This window comes from Varanus komodoensis, unplaced genomic scaffold, assembly GCF_004798865.1.
Source record: "Varanus komodoensis strain SLA01 unplaced genomic scaffold, ASM479886v1 scaffold55, whole genome shotgun sequence".
Classification (NCBI taxonomy): domain Eukaryota; kingdom Metazoa; phylum Chordata; class Lepidosauria; order Squamata; family Varanidae; genus Varanus; species Varanus komodoensis.
In genome coordinates this window covers 3953748-3974980 of record NW_025336157.1, presented here as the reverse complement: position 1 = coordinate 3974980, position 21233 = coordinate 3953748, and the positions used below count along the sequence as shown (strand labels likewise).

At 52.1% G+C, this 21233-nt stretch overlaps 1 protein-coding gene across 2 annotated transcripts; it reads left to right on the top strand.

Moving 5' to 3' along the window:
* The first annotated feature begins 3064 nt into the window (after positions 1 to 3064).
* On the top strand, positions 3065 to 19475 carry SYT11 (synaptotagmin 11). Of its 2 annotated transcripts, none has more exons than XM_044448693.1 (4): positions 3065 to 3098; positions 12718 to 13541; positions 18132 to 18252; positions 19008 to 19475. In XM_044448693.1, the coding sequence occupies exons 1-4, from the start codon at positions 3065 to 3067 to the stop codon at positions 19316 to 19318; spliced, it is 1290 nt and encodes a 429-aa protein (XP_044304628.1). In that variant the 3' UTR covers positions 19319 to 19475. The 2 variants fall into 2 exon arrangements, with proteins under 2 accessions (XP_044304628.1, XP_044304627.1); XM_044448692.1 differs by having other exon boundaries at positions 18132 to 18258.
* The last annotated feature ends 1758 nt before the right edge of the window (positions 19476 to 21233 follow it).

Genomic DNA, 21233 nt, shown 5'->3' with positions numbered 1-21233 from the left:
CATTCAAGGCTGGGATTTCCTACAGGAAACATTGCTGCTGTAGGTTCGTTGGTGTCTTGCTTTTGGGAGATGCATTTATTTTCATTCATCAGAAGCTGAATGAGCTCAATCTACCAATCTTAAAATAGGGAGAAGTACTGTGTATTCTAGTAGCTTACACTGGCTTTTCAGCTTCTCTTTGTACTCTGTGTGTGTGTGTGTGTGTGTGTGTGTGTGTGTGTGTCTTCCAGCATATTAAACATGTACACCCGATTGTGGCAGGCAGACTTCCTGTTTATGAAGGTTGCCATCCAAAAACCTTTCCTGGATGTAAGCCCCAGTAAGGTTGCTGAAATAGCTCTGTTTCTCATTTCATGCAGCCCTGTATGAGAGGACAAATCGCAACCCCAAGGAGAATGCAAACCAGAAGTGGAATACGCTATTGCATCAGATACACGCTGTCTGTAGAAAACCCGTTGTAGTCTACTGTTATAAATTTTTAAAATTCTGCTTTCGACAAAAATTTCGTTCCAAAAGTCTCATAGCAACTGAAGTGCAATAATAATGAACACAGGAAATAATGTCGTGAAAACGTAACTTAATAACATGAATATGTTTCTCTGCCTGAGCTAGATCCAGGCAAAATGGAAGGGGAGCATTGTATTTAAAAGTCCATTTAATTTCCACATGTAGGTTGACATGTTAGTTAAAATAGATGGGGAGAGGCTAGAGCTGGATCTACTGATATATCTTTGGGTGGTTTGCAATAGCTCGGTTAGAATTTCTGGATCCCACAATAAAAACAGCCCTGAACTGCTGAAAGGTTTGAGTAACTAGGACTGGTTTATGGGAAGGGACTATGCATTCAATTCAGTTCTAGCACTCAAAATACACGGAGATTCAAATTCTTCAAAATGTACGCTTCTTGCATCAGGCTCTGGTTAATGAACCTTGCACTTAAATTAAATTAAATAGATCCCAAAAACATTTAGTCTTTCCACACTTGACTTAAAACACATGATAATGAAAAAGCACCTATTTTAGTTTTCATAACATTCCTGCACTGTAAACAAGAAGGTAATAAGAACAACAGTCAAGGCTGCCACCTACAGAAAACAATGATAAAAATAATTACATATTTTATTTATTTATTTAGCAAACTTATATGCTGCCCCCTTCACATAAGCCTCAGGGCGGCTTACAAACATAAATAAATACCACCAATACAATAATATAAAATTGGAGACATCCTGGCCAAGGTTGTTAAAATCAATAAATAAAATCAACAATTATGAGTGTATCTTGTATATAATTATTTTTGGTGTGGAGTAATTCAACATGTGAATGTGTTCTGAGGCTTAGCAAGGGCAGTTGGTTAGGCAGACTGATACCAATATGTGATGTGACAATGTCAAGTAATATATCCTCTTTAATGCAACAGTATAGGATAGTGCTGTAAGACTGTGTTCCCACACCTGTAAGAAAACCCTGATAAATGCAATGAGATTTAGTTCTGAGTAAATATAACTAGGAGAAGCTTATTGGAGGTTAAGCCAAAAAGGCATGCAGAGACAGTGGGTTTTAGGGGGTTATATGAAGGAATGTGCAAATATTCTTTATTTCCAGAGTGCTAGGCCAGCTCTTTTCCATTTTTAATTTAATTTATTACATGTCTATACTGCCCAATAGGCAACGCTCCTCGGCAGTTTACCAAGACTGGAAACTGCCTACGCTGGGGGTGGTCTGTGGCTGGCATTGGTGAATTGCATTATCGTGTACCTTATTGATGCCAAAGTATTGGGCAGCAGCAAAAAACTGAACCCCTGGGCAAGCCAAGGGCCCCAGGTAGAGGAGACTGACTGGAAGGCCTGGGGAGTTACATCAGTTCCACATCCCACCTGTCCTTAGGAGGAAGCTATGCCAGTACAGATGCAGGGGATGCTGATGGGCTGTCGCTATGGAAAACTGTGGGCAAAATGGTTGCCACCATAACGGCCCTGCCTGTCGCGTGGTGACGTGAAAGGGCAACAGGAAGCCACCACCTTGTGCTTTCGGAATATAATCACCCTGGCTAAACACACACCTAACAATAGTCTAGTCATGATGATGTCCAACCTCTGGTTCTCTTTTAAAGAAGAGAAAACTTTAAAATGAGGTATGCAAGCAACGAACAGGGTGCTCATGCATGTATCTGAACCTCCCACAACCAGGCTGAGCCATTTTCATATGCTGCCAATTGCCTGAAAACAGAGGAGGGTCTTAGCCTAGTGTTGACAGCAGGCAGGCCCCACTGGGGAGCTTGTTCGACCGTTGTGGGGGCCTCCCTCTGGAGCCCCTAGAGAAGGAACTTCAAGTCGCAGCACAGTGTGCAGACAGATTCACACTGAGAATGAAACTCTGCAGGGTCATTCCTTCCCAGGCCAAGCCAGTACCTTGAATCAGGCTTGAAAACATTCGGACAGCCAATGACCCAGAGCCAGAATCAGTGCTATATATTCAGAGTCTCACTCAGGGAAAGAATAGCACTGATATTGCTCACAGGAGCTTGAAATAAAACGTAATATGCAGTGCATTAAACAAGTCAACTGCTCTTCTCAAAAGCAGCTCACAACCTTTGCATGTAAGAAGAAAACCGTGTCGCCCGCAGTATTTATCGCTCTAGAAAAGGCATTGTCTGGTAAGCCTGATTTGCAAAGCTATGTAATCCGTGCCATGAGCTGGGAATCACCAGCAGCTGCAGGCATCGCCCAGCCCGGCTCCTCCAGCAAAGCGGGGGAGGCGACGCGCGCCCACCGCCCACGACCCGCCCGCGCATCCTCCGGAGGCAGACAGCCCCCCGCGCCGTCCTGCCGAGTCACCGTCGGGCGAGCTCGGAAGGCAGAGGGGCGTGGCCTCCCCGATCGGGGGAGGCGGGGCCTGGCCCGGCGATCGTTCGAAGTGGGCGGAGCCGGCGCTGCATCAGGACCAGTCGCCAGCGCCTGCATCTCTGTTGCCCTCGCAGCATCCTCGGCGCCAGCAGAAGCAGCGCCGCCGCATCCGCCGAGCCGAGGGGGCCTCCTGCGCGCATCGGGCCACCGCCGCCGCCATGGCAGAGATCGCCAGCGTCCGCCCCAGCTTCGGTGAGTGTGGCCTGGGGAGACGGCGGCCACCGCCGCCGCCGCTGCTGCGCAATGCCACCCTTCCTCTCTGCCTCCCCTCCCTCCCCCTCCCCCCCCCGCAAACACATCTTCGGCGCGCCCGCCCCAAATAGCCCACACCAGACTTATCCTAAGTGCCGCGGTCAGCATCCTGAGCCCTCCACAAAGCCCGCTCCGGCCTCCCACTGGCATCGCTCATCATGACACCACCCACATCTGTCCCTGCCAGAGCCAGGCCTTGCGACCTGTCGTGATCAGAGAACCATCTGCCCTCCCCTCTCCGGGCTTTGCCAGTGCGCGCACACACACGCACACACACACACAAAACACAACAGCCACGCATGCCCCTCGATCACACGCCAGCATACCAGGCCACAAGCCTAGCAGGCCATTACCAGCACTGATCCAGAGGAGAATTCAGACTCCTCTCTCCCCTGCTCCCTGCAATACTTGGATCAGGTTCATGGCTGCAGAACCAGACAGGAGTGAAGCGGAAGAGCTCTTCCCCTCCACCCGCCCACCCACCCACCCACCCACCGGCTTTGAAAACACCGCCAGGAAAAACATATATGCTGAGGAGCTGAAATTCTATAAATGTCTGTTCATCAACAAACACAACTGGGTTCATCGGGACTTACTCCCACAGAAGCAGGTACGGGATTGCAGCCTCAAACACTGTTTGAAAGATCCCTGCCTTTCTTCCTGCACTCCTTCAGTGATCATTAATGTTCGGCAAGCTAACGTTCAACAACAACAACAACGCAATCTCGCCTCGTCTTCCAGGCCTTTGGCAGCATTATCCTCCCCCTCGACACACGCACACAGTGCCAGCCATGCTCAGCACCAGTCAACGTTCCCCATCGCTCGAAAAATACTATCAGAAATAACAGTGATAATAACCAGGCCTTGGGCAGAGTGGAATTTCGGTGTCAACCACCTCCCCAGCCCAGGCATCGTGGGCCATGCTTCCTCCCCTCGCCGATCCCCTGCCAGGATCATCCGTGCTCAGCACGCTGTTCCGTGTTCTCCCTTCTCTTGTCACATCTCCTCGCCCCACCCCTCCTTGTGCACGGGCGTGCCCTGCCTTGGGATCCGGCTGGGTCAGTGCCAGGGGCAGAGATGCTGGGAGGGGGCGAGGCGAGGCATTGCCCTTCGTCCTGATCTCCCCCTCCCCCTCGGTGTGGGGGTCTGGGGGAGGAGGGAGCAGGTGCGGACGGGTGGCTGGGAGGAGGGCGGGATGACGTGATGTCTATTCTGGGCCAGGCGGAGCCCTGGCCCCTCGCTATGTTGGAGGGGATTCTGCCTTTGTTTGATGCCCCACTTTTTGCAGGGAATGTAGGGCAAGAAGGGCCTGGGGTGTGGGGAAGGAGGCCATCCAGGCCCCTGTGCTTGCGGAGGTGGAGGAGGAAGTCCTTGCCTTCAGCCCCCATGTCCCCCTCCCCCAACTGTGGGAGAGGTGTAACACAGCACATCCTCGCCAGATGCCCCCTGCCCTGGCCCCAGCACGCCATCGCGTATCGGCTTCCCTTCAGTGTCTACCGGGAGACAGGAAGTAACTTCCGAAGCCCAGAAATTGCCCCTGCCCCACCGCTGTTGACATTCCCTGGGGTCTCATCTCTGGGAAAAGTTTGAGGCCTCTAGACGAGGCTGGTGTGATGCCTTCTGACTCAGAAGTGGCTTTAAACCTTCTCCTTACTGCCCGCCACCCACCTGCCCGCCCACGCCAATCAGCACCTGCATAATAGCGGCCTACGGTATCTATCACTGTGGCATTCCTGTTTTGCCAGGTTGCAGTAAAGTTTCTGGCAGGGGAGTGAATGTAAAAGCTTGAAGGAAAACAATAAAACTCTTAATCCTCCCACACACACCTTGAGACACATTGAACTATAAAGAGAGTGGGAATCTCATGTGTATTTGTAGGCCTTTGATTTCCCCTGCCTGGTCTTTAAATCTGCAGCATTCAGCTAGAAATCTGTTTATTTCATGTTTTAATTCTGCTGTACAAAAACAGAACGCAATGCAAATTACCTGCCACACAATGGCAACTGTGAAAAAAAGATCAAGCCTATATCCATAGACAGGTGTGGGATGTTTTTATGTTAATTAGGTGCTTCTGGTCTGGTTGGGTCTGGTCTGGTCTGGTCTGTTCTGGTTTCTTTAAATCGCCAAAGTGCCATTTTTTTATAGCCCTCTGGAGCTGTCGTTGCATGGAAACGTGACAGCCACTTCTCTGCCCAGTTAATCCTGTGAGCAAAAACAGTGCCAAAGTAGTTTTGGATTTTACTGTGCCCGCAGGGGATGCCACCAACAGGCCCTGCACTGAGTTCAGTGGGGGCTCTGCATGGAGGAAGTCTCATGCTGGGTGCCCAGCTTCTCCCGGCAGGGATGGGAACCTTGCTGCCTGGAGCTGTGGCGTGCTGCTACCGCTGCTCAGAGCAAGCAGGGGGGGACTGAAAGGACCCGAGTATCTGCTTCGGTGTAAGGCTGATCCCGGTAACCGTCCGCTGCGTCTGTGAGCACACATGCTGTTGGGCATGGGAGCCACAGTTCGTGTGAACTGGAAACAACGCGACCTGGATGAGAGGGATCTCGGTCCATGCCCACCCCTCACCGCTGCCCCAATCCGACTGCATGGGAAACTACTACGCGATTAAGAATGGGGAGGGTTATTACGGGATCTATAATTCAGCGGGATGTCTAGAGCCACAGGACTGAAACTCGGCCGAAGCATCAAGGCCTGCTCCAGTGCTCTGTTTCCCATTTTTCTGTGTTGCCCTTGCTTTCTGCCGCTTTTAATTTCAATCTGGAGTAGCAAGGAACAACAGGAATCGCACGCCCCTGTCATGTTTGCCCCACCACATTTGGACAGCTTGCAGAAACAGCCGCAAACAGCCAACCCCCCTCCATCTACCACACTCCAGCAAGAGATAAGATCCGGCTGCCTGTTCATAGAAAGCCACCCTGGCAGCCTCGTGGAAATCTAGCTGCTCCATGCGCCACATCTTGGATGTCTGCCCAATACACATGAGGACCAGAAACTGCCAAGTATAATTGTGTGTGCATTTCGGGAGGGTGAGAGGTTTTACACTGTAGGAGAACCAAAAGCCAAGACAAACTCCAGAAAATGTTATAGCATCACTGTTGATAATTTTCTTATTAAAATACCAATTCAAGCTTGATTAAGTATGTAGAAAGCATTAACGAATGTGGATGAACCAACCTGCTACTGAGCCTCCAAAACCCAACCTGGGGAGAGGTCCCACAGCTTGCTCAGATTTCGGGAGTTTCCCTGCAACCCTGAGTAGGGACCGCATATTCCAGCTCTTCCTATTCACCCTCTTTTCTGGGGTGTGTCCCCTCTTCAACTTGCTGTCCCTGGTTTTGCCTTTTGGGGAACGCTGGATTTCCAGGCAGGCATCCCTGACTGAGTCATCTGAGGGGCAGCTGGATTTCGATGCCAGCGTGTGGGTGCAGAAGCAGAAGGGCAGCCCCTTCTCCTGTGATCACCTATCCAGGGCGTGCATTGCAGCTGTGCTGTGAGATGTACAGCTACACCCATTGTGTAGAGAAGAGACTCCAGAAAGATGTAATGGGGAGGGAGCCGGGAGGATGAGTGTCAGGCAGCGACCATGCTTGGAGCAACAAGGGTTCCCCTGTTGTCATCCATGAAGCGCTACAGGAAAGGAGCATCGGAAGCTCCTTTAGCTCAGTGCTGTTGACACTGGCTGGCAGCAGCTGCTCTCCAGGGTTTCAGGCCGGAGTTTTTCAAGAACTAGCTGGCAGTGCTGCAAACTGGCCCTTCTGCATGTAAAGCAAATGTTCTACCACTAGGATAAAGCCTTTTTTCCTAAAAATAATGAGGAGCTTAGTCATCATGGTTCTGCATAAAAGGCTGGCTGAAACATGAACATGAGAAGCTGCCTTTATACGGAGTCGGACACCTGGCCAAGCCAGTCCAGAATTGCTGGCACTGACTGGCAGCAGCACCTCTCCAGTTTCAGGCAGAATGTTCTCCTTGCTCTACCTGGAGATGCTGGGATTGAACCGGAAACCTTCCGAATTCAAAGTGGGTTCGCTGCCCCTGAGCGACAGTGCCCCCCCGTCATGGCATTCAACCCCCGTCATTGCCAGCCAGCATGGCAACGATGCGGTCCAACCTTCCTCATCCTGGAGCCCTCCAGAGGTTGTGCAGTAAATCTCCTTGCATGCTTGACCATGCCAGCTGGGGCTGACGGGCACTGAAATCCAAATCACATGGAAGGCACCAGGTTGGGGAAGTATGAATGACCCCGTTAAGACATTAGGAAGGAAATTGTTCTGATTTTTGTGGGTGCCGCCGTGCCCTGAAACTACCATCTTTATCAGTATCCTCTCTATCTCCGACGGGGAGTCGTCATTGCTTATATAGCCACAGCAATAGTGTCCATGCTCAAGGGAAAGGTGTTTGCAGAACAGCAGAAAATATTTGGGAAAATACCTAAGGACGGAAAGAGGGAACTGCGGAGGAACAGCCCAATCAGAGCAGAGTCTGCTCAATGCTGCTTGCTGCGGGGGACAGGAAAAGAGGGGAAGGGGTGGCATATGTTGACCAGCAACTCTCCATTCTGCAACGTTTCTTCCAGGTCCCCTTTGTTCACCATTGTACCAACCACCAGAGTTTATGCGCCGCTACTAATGCACATGGTGCCATTCAGAATACTGCGTTCAAAAGATCAGGTCTCTGCCCTGAGGAGCTTACAGATGAAACCAAGTTGTGCCAGGAGACCATTGTGGGAAGAGAGGAAAGGGGTCCAAGAAACAAAGAGCAGGGTCATATTGCAAAGGCCAGAGTAAAAGAGGGGCAAATGGGCGGGAATATGGTCGCTAGTACCTTGGCCTTGATTTGCAAGGAGGACTAAGAGGTTGGATCCAGAAGAAATAGGGTTGCGGAAGATGTGGTGAGGGAGAGGCAGAGAAATAGCATGTGGCAGGCGTTCCGGGAGGCAGGTGCAGGCATCAGGGGCATCGGGCCTGAAGGAGCAGAGCCCTTTGAAGGGGAGCGAAGTGGTGTCCGCTGGGAGGGAGCACCTCAGAAGTGGGATGGGCAGCAGGACTGGGGCAATGCTAGGAGCAGTTTTACAATTAAAATAAATGCTGGTTGTAGAAGTGAGGTCGTCTGCATGGAGGGCTGCCCGTCAGGGCAGGCAAGAAGAAAAAGAAACGCTGGGAACAGCGAGAAATATTCAAGAGCCGTGCCAAACAGATATAAATTTAAGTTTTCTAATCCTGGAAACTGGTACCAAATAGGCCATACGAAAACGTTGGCTTTTTGTCCTCGACGCAGCAATGCTGCTTCTCTTCGTCGTGGGAAGGGTCAAGGGCTTGCTAGTACCCCCAAGCTCTTGGTTCCCTGGTCTTTGCAACCCTACTGGTGCATTTCCTCTGAGATTCTGTCAGGCGTTGTCCTTGCATATCCTCACATCCTGGGGACTGGAAGCTTGATTGCTGAAAAGCTGCAATGCTGAGGCAAACTGGCCATGTCATCTTGCTCCCGTTTCGATGTGGATTCCACACCAAACAGCTGGCGCACCAGAATGTGTCCCTCCAGATGTTAGGCTGCTGGGTCTTCTGTGAGCCTGGCCAGGGACGATGAGAACTGTGGTCCAACAGCTTCCCCACTCTCACCTCCTGCTGAATTTAACCCTTCCTACACACCACTGTCTTCCTTTTGGAAGTCAAGTGAGCCAACTTGCCACTTTATATTCTAAATTCTATTTTATGTTTTTAGAGGACCCGGAACAACCCAGAGAACTTCAGCTGTTGAGCAGTATAGAAATGTAATAACTGAATATGTGGGATCCCTCCCACTCAGAGCATTCGATTCAGGAGGAAGCTATCCCACTGAAGCCCAAGACACAGAACTTTGGAGGGGAGGGGATGCAGCTTGAAAGGGCCCTGGTGGAGTTCCGGCTTTTCCAGTTAAGAGGAACAGGCAGTGGATCTGACAGCAAAAGACTAGGGTGTTTTCCCAAGACATAATAGACAAGAATCTGGAAGCCCTTGGTCTGAATGCTGACCCAGTCAGGAGAATTTGCTGAGTGACCCTTGGTAAGTCCCTGTTTCTCAGCCCAACTTACCTCCTGGGGTTGTCACAGGCGTAACGTTGCAGGGGAAGCTGCTTGGAAGGAACTGAAGGGTTCTCTTTAGCGCGAGGGACTTGATCACAAGCCGAACAGCAGGGATGGTGCTAGGTACTGGAAAGGGATGGGACAGAACAGAATTAAAGTGTGCTAATTTCTCGGCCGGCTGTTGCATTCTTTAAAGTTTGGGTGTGGATCTCTTTAAAGGGCTCCGTGTCCTAAGGAACCAATATTTGCAAGGGGATGTATGGGCTAGGGAGAGGAGGGCAAATTTTTGATTCCAGACAAAAAAACAAAAAACAAACAAACCTAAGGGAAAAGGGTTCAAGGGGGAGAACATGTGGGCTCAAAGCTTGCTAGTTCGGGGGGTTCAGGATTAACAGAGATCATCAGAGCGCCTGCAGCATGATTTCAGCAAGCGCCCATGGACAGCGGGGTCTCCCAAAGAGTTGGAAGGGGCTGCAGCTGTGGTGGGGCACCTCCCCAACACCACCTCTGCCTGACTGGCATTTGTCAGGGATCCTTTTGTCAGGAGAGCAGGTGAGTGTGACGAGAGGACCCCTGAGCATCTCTGAGGTGCCATGATCCTCAAGGCCTTGTGGATGAGAAACAGGGAGCCATGCTCGTGGCACATCGATTGTCGCATCAAGGTCCGGGGGCCTGCTGCGAGGAACATGCTCCTCCTCAGGACACTGGGGCTTTCTCCCTGTAGGCTCCGTCTTCCTCCTTAGCTTGCAGTGGGGACCCGGAGGTGTGGGACCACACCGCACATCATCCCCAGTTGGCTGGGGGAAATGGGGGTGGCTTGCATTTGTCGCACACGGACGCATTGCTGAGGTCGAACCAAGGCTGCAGCAGCTGGTGCTTTAGCGAACTCTGGTGGACCCCCCCCCCCCCGCTGGCTTGCCGGGCTGCTTCCAAGTCGGTAGGTCATAAATTGTGTGGGGCTGCGGTGCCTGCTCCCTAGGGTTGGGGTTAGGGAGTGATGCGGTGGGCATTGTGGTACCTGTGGGCTCCCATGTGCAGCTTTCCTGGGAAACATGTTCTTGTTACTTAACACATTTTTTAAAAACTTGCGGCACATGTTTTAACCAACAGCAGGGTCTGCTTTGGAAAAGATTTCTGTTGGCCCCAAACAGTGTGGGGTTAAAAGAGTTGTTTGGTGTGTTGGGGCTTAGACCCCGATTCTGCCTGGTACTCAGTCCTTCGGCCAGGTGACCGGCCCTCTGGCAGCCACTTTGTGGTGGCACCCAAGACAGCTTCTCGAATGGCCAGATGTGCCCGTGATCCCAAACCGTGGCCTACCCAGGCCCGGAGTACCGCTGTGGAGAGGGAACGACATGCAGGGAAATCCTTGCTCCGAGCTCCGGCCTGGCAGAGGGAGCTGGCTCGGGCCACACGTGGAGGGGGGAAACCTCGCCAGAGCAGATTAGGCCCCTCAGAAGCCCCAGCGTAAATGAGATGTGCACCTTTATCGAAGTGGCCTTCCCAGGTTCTTGCCTGCTTTGTCTCTCTCCTCCCTGTTTTGCTCTGCCTTGTAGCAGCCGGGCCTTTTTATTCCCTCGAACAAGCAAGAGGCACAGAGCTGATCAAGCCGATGTCGTTAGCACAGCGGGGATCATCCCTTTAGGCTGAGGACTTGGGCATTAAATTCCACCATTTTCCTCCGGCAGGAAGCGTCCCAGAGGCAGCGAGAGCCACATGGCACACGATCTACTGTCCCCACCAGCACATGTATGCGTGTGGATGGGCGCTAGCTGCCAGCTGATCAATTATTATCTGGGCCTAATTTAAAGTATTGGTCTTAACCTTTAAATCCCCGAATGGATGGTGTTCTTCGAAGCCCCCACAGAGCCCTGCCCATATATTAAGAACCACCTCAAGGGTCCTTCTCAAATGCCTGAGACGAAGATTGGTGAGGCTGATGGCCACAGTGGTCTTGTAGGTGGTGGCCCCCAAATCTGTGGCGCTTTGCTCCTTTTGATTGGCTAACTGTCCTCTCTTGTCCATGCATTCGGGCACGCTTTGTAAAGCTTCCATTTTAATCCTACCTTTAGCAGAAATGGTCATTAGCATGGTACTCTAGAACAGTTTCTCAGTGGACTCTGTGGACTAGTTCCAGCACGAGGAGCCAGACATAATTACTTGGAGGTAATTATAGAGAACGAGCAAGCTTGCTGATGGATGTGGCTGAACTGCTCTCATTCGGCTCCACCTCCAGAGGGAGTGGCTAAACAATCTAGGAAACTTCAGCCGGTGTTGTGTTTAGCAACACATCTGAACTGAAATCCCCTGGGTGGCTGAGCTCAAGACAAGCTGGAGTCATAAGCCAAGAACAAAAATGTTGCTTACGAGGTTACCCTGCCAGGAGAAAACCAGCCAGGATTCCCAGTTCAGATGTAATGCTAACCAAACCATGGATGGCCGTTTCCCAGGTTGTTCATAGCCTTTTCCACTGGCAGGAGACGCCCAACGAAAGCCTCAGAGCAGTGTCCACCCGCACTTCCCCGCTCGGCCGGCACGTCTGCGAACGCTGCTCTGGCTGCTTTGCGGGCGAGTAGTTCTAAGAAGCAATGCAGGGCACACCAGATAAATTCTACATTCTGTACTCATCAGGCTGCAGGACGATGGGAACCTGCTGCATGCCTAAGTGACCAGCGCTGTCTGCCGAGACCGGGGGCGGTATCATAATGCGGGGTGGGCCATACGGAGGACCCCTAAGACACCTTCCCGTCTGGGATTCTAGGGCTCCCTGATTACACCCCAGGCAGGAAAATTCCCGGCAAAAGGCTCAGCCGAGCGGGTGTTCGGCTGCTTTGTGTGGAAGCGCTCCTAGCCCCCTCGCAGGCTGTTCTGCCGTGCTGCCCACGGGCCTTCCGGTGGGCACATGATCCTCACCATATGGGAGGGTTGCAGTCCAGATGACGAGGACCTGGACTGATAAGTGGCATTGCCAAACAGGGCTAAACAACACCCCGAACCCACTCCTGCCTGAAACCTCGGAGAGCTGCTGGTGGTCAGTGGAACAGTGCAGGGCTGGATGGACCGAGGGCCTGCCTCGGGACTGCACCTTGGACCAGCTGCACGCCCAGCATGTGCTCTACCACTTAGCTATGGCTCTTCCCCAATGGAAAAATAAGGTGCCAGACCTCATGGTTCTCAAGAAAGGGTTGTTTTAAAAAAAGGCACTTTCTACTGAGTTAGGGTGGTTCATTTAGCTCAGTGTCATTTCCACTGACTGGCAACATCTCCCTCGAGTGAGAGACAGATTTATCCCAATCCTGCCTGGAGCGATTGAGGATCAAACCCACGGTTTCCACCTACAGACCACACGCTTCACCATTGCGCTACAGCCTGCCTCCTAAAGTGGGAGGCTGCTTATGAACCGACGGGGTGGATGCACGTAAGATTATCCTGCTTTGCAGAAGGCACGCGGGATGGCTTCATCTTTTCTGATCCTCCCGCTCTCTTCCCCTTCACAGATGTCTCTCCAGTTGTGGCAGGCCTCATCGGGGCCACCGTGTTGGTGGTGTCCGTCTCCATGACCGTGTTTGTGTGGACGTGCTGCCACCAGCAAGCGGAGAAGAAGCACAAGACCCAACCGTACAAGTTCATTCACATGCTGAAGGGCATCAGCATCTATCCGGAGACGCTGAGCAACAAGAAGAAAATAATACGGATCCGGCGAGACAAGACGAGTCCCACCACAAAGGACGGAAGTGGCAACCTGCTGGTTGATGCGGCGGAAGCTGGGTTGGTGGGGTCCGATAAAAACTCCGGTGGGCTGAGCCCAGTCCCTTGCGTCAACCAGCTCCCCATCAAAGTGGATTACGGAGAAGAACTGAGTCCGGATCAAAGCTTGACTCCGACGGGCAGCAAAACATCCTCTCGGTCTTCCCCGGAAGACGAGGTCATGCTAGGGACGCTGACTTTCTCTGTGGACTATAACTTCCCAAAGAAGGCACTGGTCGTGACCATCCAAGAAGCTCATGGGTTGCCAGTCATGGATGAACACAACCAGGGCTCTGACCCCTACATCAAGATGACAATCCTGCCAGACAAGAGGCACCGAGTGAAGACGCGTGTCCTTCGGAAGACCCTGGACCCGGTCTTCGATGAGACCTTCACCTTTTATGGGATCCCCTACAGCCAGCTCCAGGACTTGGTGCTTCATTTCCTGGTACTGAGTTTTGACCGCTTTTCCAGAGATGATGTCATCGGAGAGGTGATGGTGCCGCTCGCAGGGGTGGACCCCAGCACTGGAAAGGTCCACTTAACCAGGGAAATCATTAAAAGGAACATACAGGTAGGAAAATCAGTATCCAGATATTTCGTTAAGGGTGTCCAGCCACAAGCAAAGCCTGGTTGATGTTCCACACAGTCCACCAGGAAGTGGAAGGGGCTGCCCAGTGGTCTGGACCAGGCAGGATGAGAGCTAAAGGGCATGTTCCCGCGTTGTGGTGGTCCACAGGAAATGCACTGCCTAAAGAATAGGGCAACGGAGAGCAGAGATCTGCGCAAAAATGCATATGCTACTTTATATGTTCAAGTATGTATGCTACTCGGGGTCAACCTAGCGGAGTTGATGGGTGGGAGATTCAGGACAGAGAAAAGAAACATCTTCACACAGCACATACTTGGGTGTGTGAATCTGAATTGGAGGGAATTTGATGCCACAAAATGAAATGCAGGATTCGGAACGCAGGAAGCTGCCTCATGCTTAGTCAGCGGATACATCCATTGGTCAACGTGGCCCAGTGTTACCGACACTGACTGGGAGCAGCTGCCCAGGGTTTCTCGAGTTTTCCCTGCCCTGCGGATATGCGGAGGGCTGGAGTCGGGGCCTTCTGCACCCGCTGCTGAGCTACTGCCCCTGCCCCACCCCAAGTTCCCAGGAACGTGAGCTGGAGGACATTGCGGGGCAGCAGGTGGCCCTCCTGTGGGGGCCTCTGGCTGGCCGCTGTGGGTCAAAATGATGGACCAGATGGACCCTTGGTCTGAGCCAGCGCAACGATGCACGCTGGGGCAGAATGCAACACCGCTGAGCTGGGCGCGCCGGGATCCGGCAGGTGGCGTGTGGAAGCCCTAGTCCGCAGAGAAAGTCATTCTTGGTTACCTGTGGGGGAGACAGCTGCTGCCCCCTCCTCTTCAGGTTATTCACCTTTAAACCAGGCTTGGCCAGACAGAGCGCACCTTCAACTAGGCGGTCCTCGAACAGAGGACTGTCCTCCGTAAAGGAGGACCCAGGGCCACCGAGCAGGCAGGCAGGGCTTCTACCAACTAGGAGAGGATGGGACATGGAATCCAGAGAGGTTGTGGGTCAGAATCTGGGCCGTGCAGAGAGCTGAAAGGAACAAAGCGTCTGTGACGGGCCCAGAGTCACCCAGTTGGCTCCATGGCTGAGCGGGGACTAGAATCCAGGTCGCCGGAGTCCCAGACCTGCACTCCTAACCACTACACCACACTGCCTCTCAGGACCGAAATCCTCATGATAGCTGAGGGATGGGGAATGGAGGTTCTCGGCCGTAATCCATTGTTCCCTGTAATGGAACGAGGTATTTGGGGCCGGAACAGGCAACTGCGACCCACTCACTGCGCAATGGGTGGAGCGGAGCTGAAAGCTGCTAGAACTGTGGCGGTTTGTGGCCGTGGACCAACAGAACCTCCTGCAGCTTTGCTCTTCTCCCCGGGGGCTGCAGGGTCTCTCACGATGAGAGCCAGAGCCCACACCCTTCTGGTCTGACTGGTGCTGCTCTCAGCCCCCACTGTGGTTCTGCTCACTAGCATGACAACCCTTAGCTCACGCCATCCCACGGGGATAGAGGGGAAAGGTACCAGAATCCCTGGTTTGCATCCACCGGAGCCTGAGAGCGGCACCCGCTCACCTTCCTCCCTATAAACACGGCTTTGCTAATAGGATATTCACAAGAGGCTGCACGTCTCCTAGGGGCATGTGGTTTGCTCGGTGGCGGCGCCACAGTGACTCCGTGCCTTCCCCCAAGACCTCCTCCCTGTACTACGGGTGGGCAGGAGTGAGCGCTGGATCTCCTGGGGCAGGCAGCAGGCTGGCAAAGATCTCCGAGTGGGAACCGTTTGACCACACTGGCAACCCAGTCAGACGGATGAACAGGGAGCTGGCTGGGGGCACCCAGGAAATGGGCCTCCTCTTCCGCCTGGAAGGAATTGTGAGTGCTGCTCCATTCTGGAACTGAATTGCCTGCTTCAGCTGTTGCTTGAGAGGGTAGTAAAATTAAAACAGACCGTGCAAGCCTGGAATCTGTTCGCCCCAGACCAGACTCTGAATGCTTTCCTCGGCCTCTGGCCTCTTCCCCACGCTTTAGTCGAGTCTGTAAAAATCAGTCGGCCCTGCCCACACGTTGAAAGCAAGAACGGGTGGCGACTGCCACCTGAGTCAAGCCAATCTTAATGCTGGAACTGCACGACTCCACCATTTCGCAGGGAGACCCACAGCGCTGGGTCAGGCTGACTCCCAGAGAAGTGGGCATGGGATTATCTGGTTGGTTGATTCACCGACAATCGACCATCAGATCGACATAAAATCGCCTGGCAGGGAGCAAACGCTTCTGAAGCAAGGGAAGCAAATTTCCTGTAGGCTCTCCTTAAATGTTTGTAGCAGAAGGACCGAGAGATGAGCTGGGGGGGGGGGGGGATATTTATTTGAAAAGATGCCTGCCACATATGTATTTTTCTTTTGGGAGGCCTGCCCCTATTAAAATAGCACATGTCTAAACAAGCCCCTGCTGCCCAGACTGGACTGAGAGTGCGATCCGATGCATGCTTACACAGAAAAAAATCCTGCAGTTGCCAACATCCGACCAGGTTCTTGTTCCTTGGATCCCACCCCAGCTGTAGCAAGAGCATCACCCCCACATTCAGAAGCGTGTCTACAGATGTCTGCACATGCCCCTTCTCACATCATCCCCAGCCAGCATGGACCAAGGGGGACGGGGGCTGGAGTCCAACCCAGCGGAAGGGCACCCCTCCTCTCACTGTTGGGAGAATGCTGCCAGTGGCGATGGCGAAATGGCAGGCTCAGGGGACTGTGGGCAAATAACACAAAGCAGACGGAGCATGAGAGGGCGGGGATTAAGAGCCAGGCACGGGGCCGGCAGATGCCGCAGGCTGAGGTGCGATTGCTGGAAAAGGGCCAGGTGGGCACTGGGAAGGTGCTCCGGAGAGGAGGAGCTGCATCACAGGAGACGGACCCGCACGGGGCAAACCCTCCACAAAGGGCAGGCGTGCCAGGGAAGGCCCTGACACAGCGAACGGACTTCCTCTGTGGAATTACGGTGGGAGACTGGTGGGAGAAAAGATCCGCGAGATCCCCAGAGGAGTCCCTCTGCCGTAAGGCGTCCCTTGCATGGGAGCAAGCTTCACGGACCCACCAGATTTAGGCATGAGTAGGGCTGCCCGGCTGATCTCCTCAGAGTAGTCCACGGACATGGGGGGGGGGGAAGGAATGGGGGAGCTCAGCTTGTAATGCGAGCAGAAGCTGAAAGAGCGTTGCCATGTTTAACAGCAGGATATCTCATTTCAAATAGCTTGAAAACATGTCTGAGAAGGAGCGGGGAGAGTCGCAGCTGCTTTGGGGGCTAGCTCTGGAACGGAGTGGGACCACTTGCGGCTGGTGGTACAGCTGGGTAACAGCGCTCACGGGGACAAGTTTCCCCAGGCCAGGGTGACCCCGAAGCACGGAATCTAGGACACGATGGCCATAGCAACCCAGCCGGCTATTCATAGGCTCAACAGTGGCTTTGTAACACTTGGCAAGACTCTGCTTCATTTCCACCATATTAACTCCCTTTCGACAAAGGCAGGTCTCCCCCCCCCTCGCCCCCCCTTCTCCCTCTTCTAAATGCTGCGGACGGACGGACGGACGAGTCTGCTGCTGCATTCAGTAATGCTACTGAAGCATTCGAGCACGGTGCAAAAGCATGAAGATGTAAACTACAAAACGCGAGGCTGGTTTCACAGAACTGTGCTATTAAAATAAAACACCGGTGCTTCCCCAATGCTGAGTTTTCTGGGGATGCGCAGCTGGAATTTTCAGCGCCCCTCTTTCTGCCACTTAACAGGGGAAATTGCTCATTTTCAGGGTTCCCTTCAAGGCCGAAATGAAGGCTCAGGAGAGATTTTACAAAGCGATTAACAACTTTATCTATTCAGTCACTCACTCACTCACTTCTACAAGTATTTATAGGCCACCTGATAACTGCTGAGGCCTTCCTAGATAGGGACAAGCAGCAACAAAAGTAAATGCATAAGAATAAAAAGGAGATGGGTCTTTTACTGCTAATCCTAACTCCAAAAGGAAGAGATTAAACAGCTGAAACATGGCACACAGATTGAAAGGACCCTAGGGGTGTGCACCTTGAGGCGAGTTTATTTTTAAAAAGCGTTCCCTTGAATTAATGTGAAGGTCTCCTTGGGATTGAAGCCTGCACTAACATCTTCAGACTCCAGGGTCATCTTTCCAAAAGCGTACGTACAACTTAGTTTGCAACCAGGGGAGTTTAAGACATTCAAGGGACAGATTTATGAGGCTGGGGGGTGGAGGGTAAGAGGTGACCATAAGAAGCGGTCTGGCTTGAGGGCTTCCCAGGGGGGCATCTGGTTAACCGACGTGGGAACAGAACAAGAGACTGAGGAACACTCTGGCCCGATCCGGCCAAGCTTCCCTCGTGCCTGAGATGGTACATCCTTCCGCCACATCTGCCTGCCACGAATGCCCCATAGCTAGCTTTCCAAAACATGCCAGTGGTTTCTTCTTCCAAAAGCCTCCTGAGAACATCCTGTCTGGAGAGGCTGAGGCAGGACTGGGCACTGAGGCTGCTTTGGAGGATTCTGAGGATGTGAGGACTTGCCTCTTTTCCAGAAATGCATCAGCAGAGGGGAGCTGCAGGTGTCCTTGTCGTACCAGCCCGTCGCCCAGCGGATGACCGTGGTCGTGCTGAAGGCGAGACACCTGCCCAAGATGGACATCACCGGTCTCTCAGGTAGAAGCTATTTACTCCAGCTCACAGCTCTGTCTCCTTGCATTCCGTAGGAAGGCTTTTTGTGCATTGCTGGTCCGACCATTTAATTTCTTTTTAGCCAGCTTGTTCTTAAACAATTTCAGGGAGAGACCCAGCCATGAAACTCACTGGCGATCTGTGCTCATTCATTCTTTCTCAGCAGAACCCACCTCACAGGGTTGTTGTTAAGGCAAAGCTTGAGGGAGGAGAGATGTTGGTACGCCAGTGCTGAGCTCTTTGGAGGAATAGCAGGGTGCAAACACGATAAACACGCCAGCCTAAGGATATGTCACACGCAAGGGAGCAGAGCTAAATCACTAGGGCTGCTGCTGCTGCTGGGCTGAATCAGCGAGATGCAAGCAAAACTCCTTTACAGATGAGGGGGTGGCAGAAAGAAAAACAGAGAATGTGATGGTGGAGGGAGAAAGAACAAGAAAGGGGTGGCAGGCAGAGAATGAGAGGAAAAGACGGCAGAAATTGGGGGAGAGAAAGAGGCAGCTGGGTCCAGCCCATGAAAGATGAACTCAGAGTAAATGCAGCCCTTAACCAAAAAACATGTCCTGTTTAGAGAAACTCATGGAGGACTAGAATCATCATGTGCCTTGCCCCGTTCAGGAGCTCTTCAGGTCTCTCTGGGGAAGGCGTTGCACTCGACGTGGGGTGGGCTCATGGGAAGGCCCTCCCTGCCTTGCTCTTGAGCTGCTTTATTGGCCGGCTCCTCTCGTCCTCTCCGGCAGATCCCTACGTCAAGGTGAACGTGTACTACGGCAGGAAGCGCATCGCCAAGAAGAAAACCCACGTCAAGAAGTGCACTTTGAACCCCATGTTCAACGAGTCCTTCATCTACGACATCCCCGTGGACCTACTCCCCGACATCAGCATCGAGTTCCTGGCCATCGACTTTGACCGCACCACGAAAAACGAGGTGGTGGGGCGGCTGATCCTGGGGGCGCACAGCGTCACGGCGAGCGGCGTGGAACACTGGCGGGAGGTGTGTGAGAGCCCCCGGAAGCAGATCACCAAGTGGCACAGCTTGAGCGAATATTAGCCGGGTAAGCAGAGGGCGCTGAGCACTGGGACGTCCCCCCCCCACCACGTACAAACAGACTTTTAACCTTCTCCCCACCCGCCCTCCCTCCCTCCCGTTTTAGTCATAGAACTAAACATTTCTGTAAAGAAGCAGCTACTCAGCTCTCTTTCTCTAGCGACATTAAACTTTTGCAGGGCACATACACGTACACTAAAGTTCTAAAAAAAAAAAAGCTACAAAAAAACAAAAACACAAAACACGAGAAAAAAGAGCATTGATTTTATTAATATCACAAAAACATATATAGGATAATTTTAACGAACGGTGTAGCCACACTGTACTCATTGCATGCCGAATACAAAAGTTTAAAAAAAAAACCAAAAAAAATTAGTATAACTTACCAATATCAAGGTACAGTTTTTAATACGATTTACCTGTCACTATGGAAGTGGTGTTTTGTGCTGAAGTCTCTTTGTTGGTATTTACCACAATTGGGCCTATTCAGCTTCTCTCCCGATTTTCCCCCCTTTTCTTCTTTAAAAAAATGGTATTGGAATGCTGGTGCTTTTTCCGTCTCCCCACCACCCTGTTAATTCTTTGCCGTTTTTGTAATTTGGGTGAGCTAACTCTGTTGGTATAAGTGCAATGGTTCAGGCATCTGTCCGGGGGCAAAGGGATAGGTCGGGGAGGGAGGAGAGGAGGAGATGGCTCAGTAGGACAGCCGCTGCTCCTGAACGCAATTTCCCGTGAAGAAGGTTCCTGGGGTACTTTCATTTTCCCTAACTTTGCACACATCTCGTGAGATCACTGCCCAGAGAACTTGGCTATGGGAGGCTTAGAAATGAAATGATAATACTAATGATAAATAATAGCACTCATTCAAAGTGGGTCGGGGGGGAGAGGGCTAGGCAAGGCAGCACCTCCTCCTCGGGAACTGGCCTTTATCCGGCTTCCGTGGTGAACTCAGTAAGGCTGCTCTCAGCTGCGCTTCATGAGCTGGGAAGCCCCACTTGAGTTGTGTGGCCTGGAGCCAGCCCTGTGAACAGGCTGCTTAAAGAGGATGGTGTGTGCCAGGCACAAATATTACACAAAGCCCCCACTCCCAAGGGCATTGCTTATTAGAATTCTTGTTTCCTAATTGCAACCTGGGCAGCTTGTCACTCTAGCTTCACAGCTAGGCCTATCAAGTCTATACAATTATGCACCGGAGATCTATGTCCAGACAGGAGTTTGGGCATAAATATCCTCAACTTACAGCATGTCCTGAGCCTGGGATGGCTCACTGGACAAGTCTGATTGGAATGGAGTGTGCAAGCTTCCAAGGTAACACGGACGCTATCACCGGGCAGAACAACAGGCCTGCCTGCTGAAGCGTTCTGTGGAGTGTAGAAGCCTGCACCTTTCACACTAATGGAAAACGGGCCAGAAGAAAGCCATTGCCTGGCCTCTTTTGCAAGTGGGCAGCTGTCTGTGGAACGATGCAGACGTGAGTTTAGGGGAGAGGCACGCAAGAGGCCTATGGGTGTTTCAGTATTCACTATGTCACACCCCTATGCATCAGATTTTCACCCTGTGCCCGACATCCTGTAAATACTGTATCATATGTTAAAACAATAAAGACTGACTGACTGACAAATGTTAGGGGAAATAATTTTAGTAGGGAGAAGACACTTTTGCTTGCAGGAATGATGGACAAGTGTGGCTTTAGACTTCTTCCCAACGAACAAACGGAGTTGGGGGAAAGGTTTGCTGTTTCCTTTCTTGGGGAGGATTAGAGCACTGGAAGCTCAGCCTGCTCTCACCTGCCCCAGAGATACCAATTGAAATGTTTCCTTCCATGCTTGCTCTTTTTTAGAGAGGTCAGGAAAAAAAACTATAGCAGAGATGGGGACCTGTAGCTCTGCTCATGAGGTTGGAATGCAACTCCTATCAC

Excerpts from the sequence above, each read along its gene's own strand:
- SYT11 (XM_044448692.1), top strand. The coding sequence starts at position 3,065 with ATGGCAGAGATCGCCAGCGTCCGCCCCAGCTTCG. Across the intron at positions 3,099-12,717 it reads CAGCGTCCGCCCCAGCTTCG|ATGTCTCTCCAGTTGTGGCA; the intron begins GTGAGTGTGGCC and ends TCCCCTTCACAG. Across the intron at positions 13,542-18,131 it reads TCATTAAAAGGAACATACAG|AAATGCATCAGCAGAGGGGA; the intron begins GTAGGAAAATCA and ends CCTCTTTTCCAG.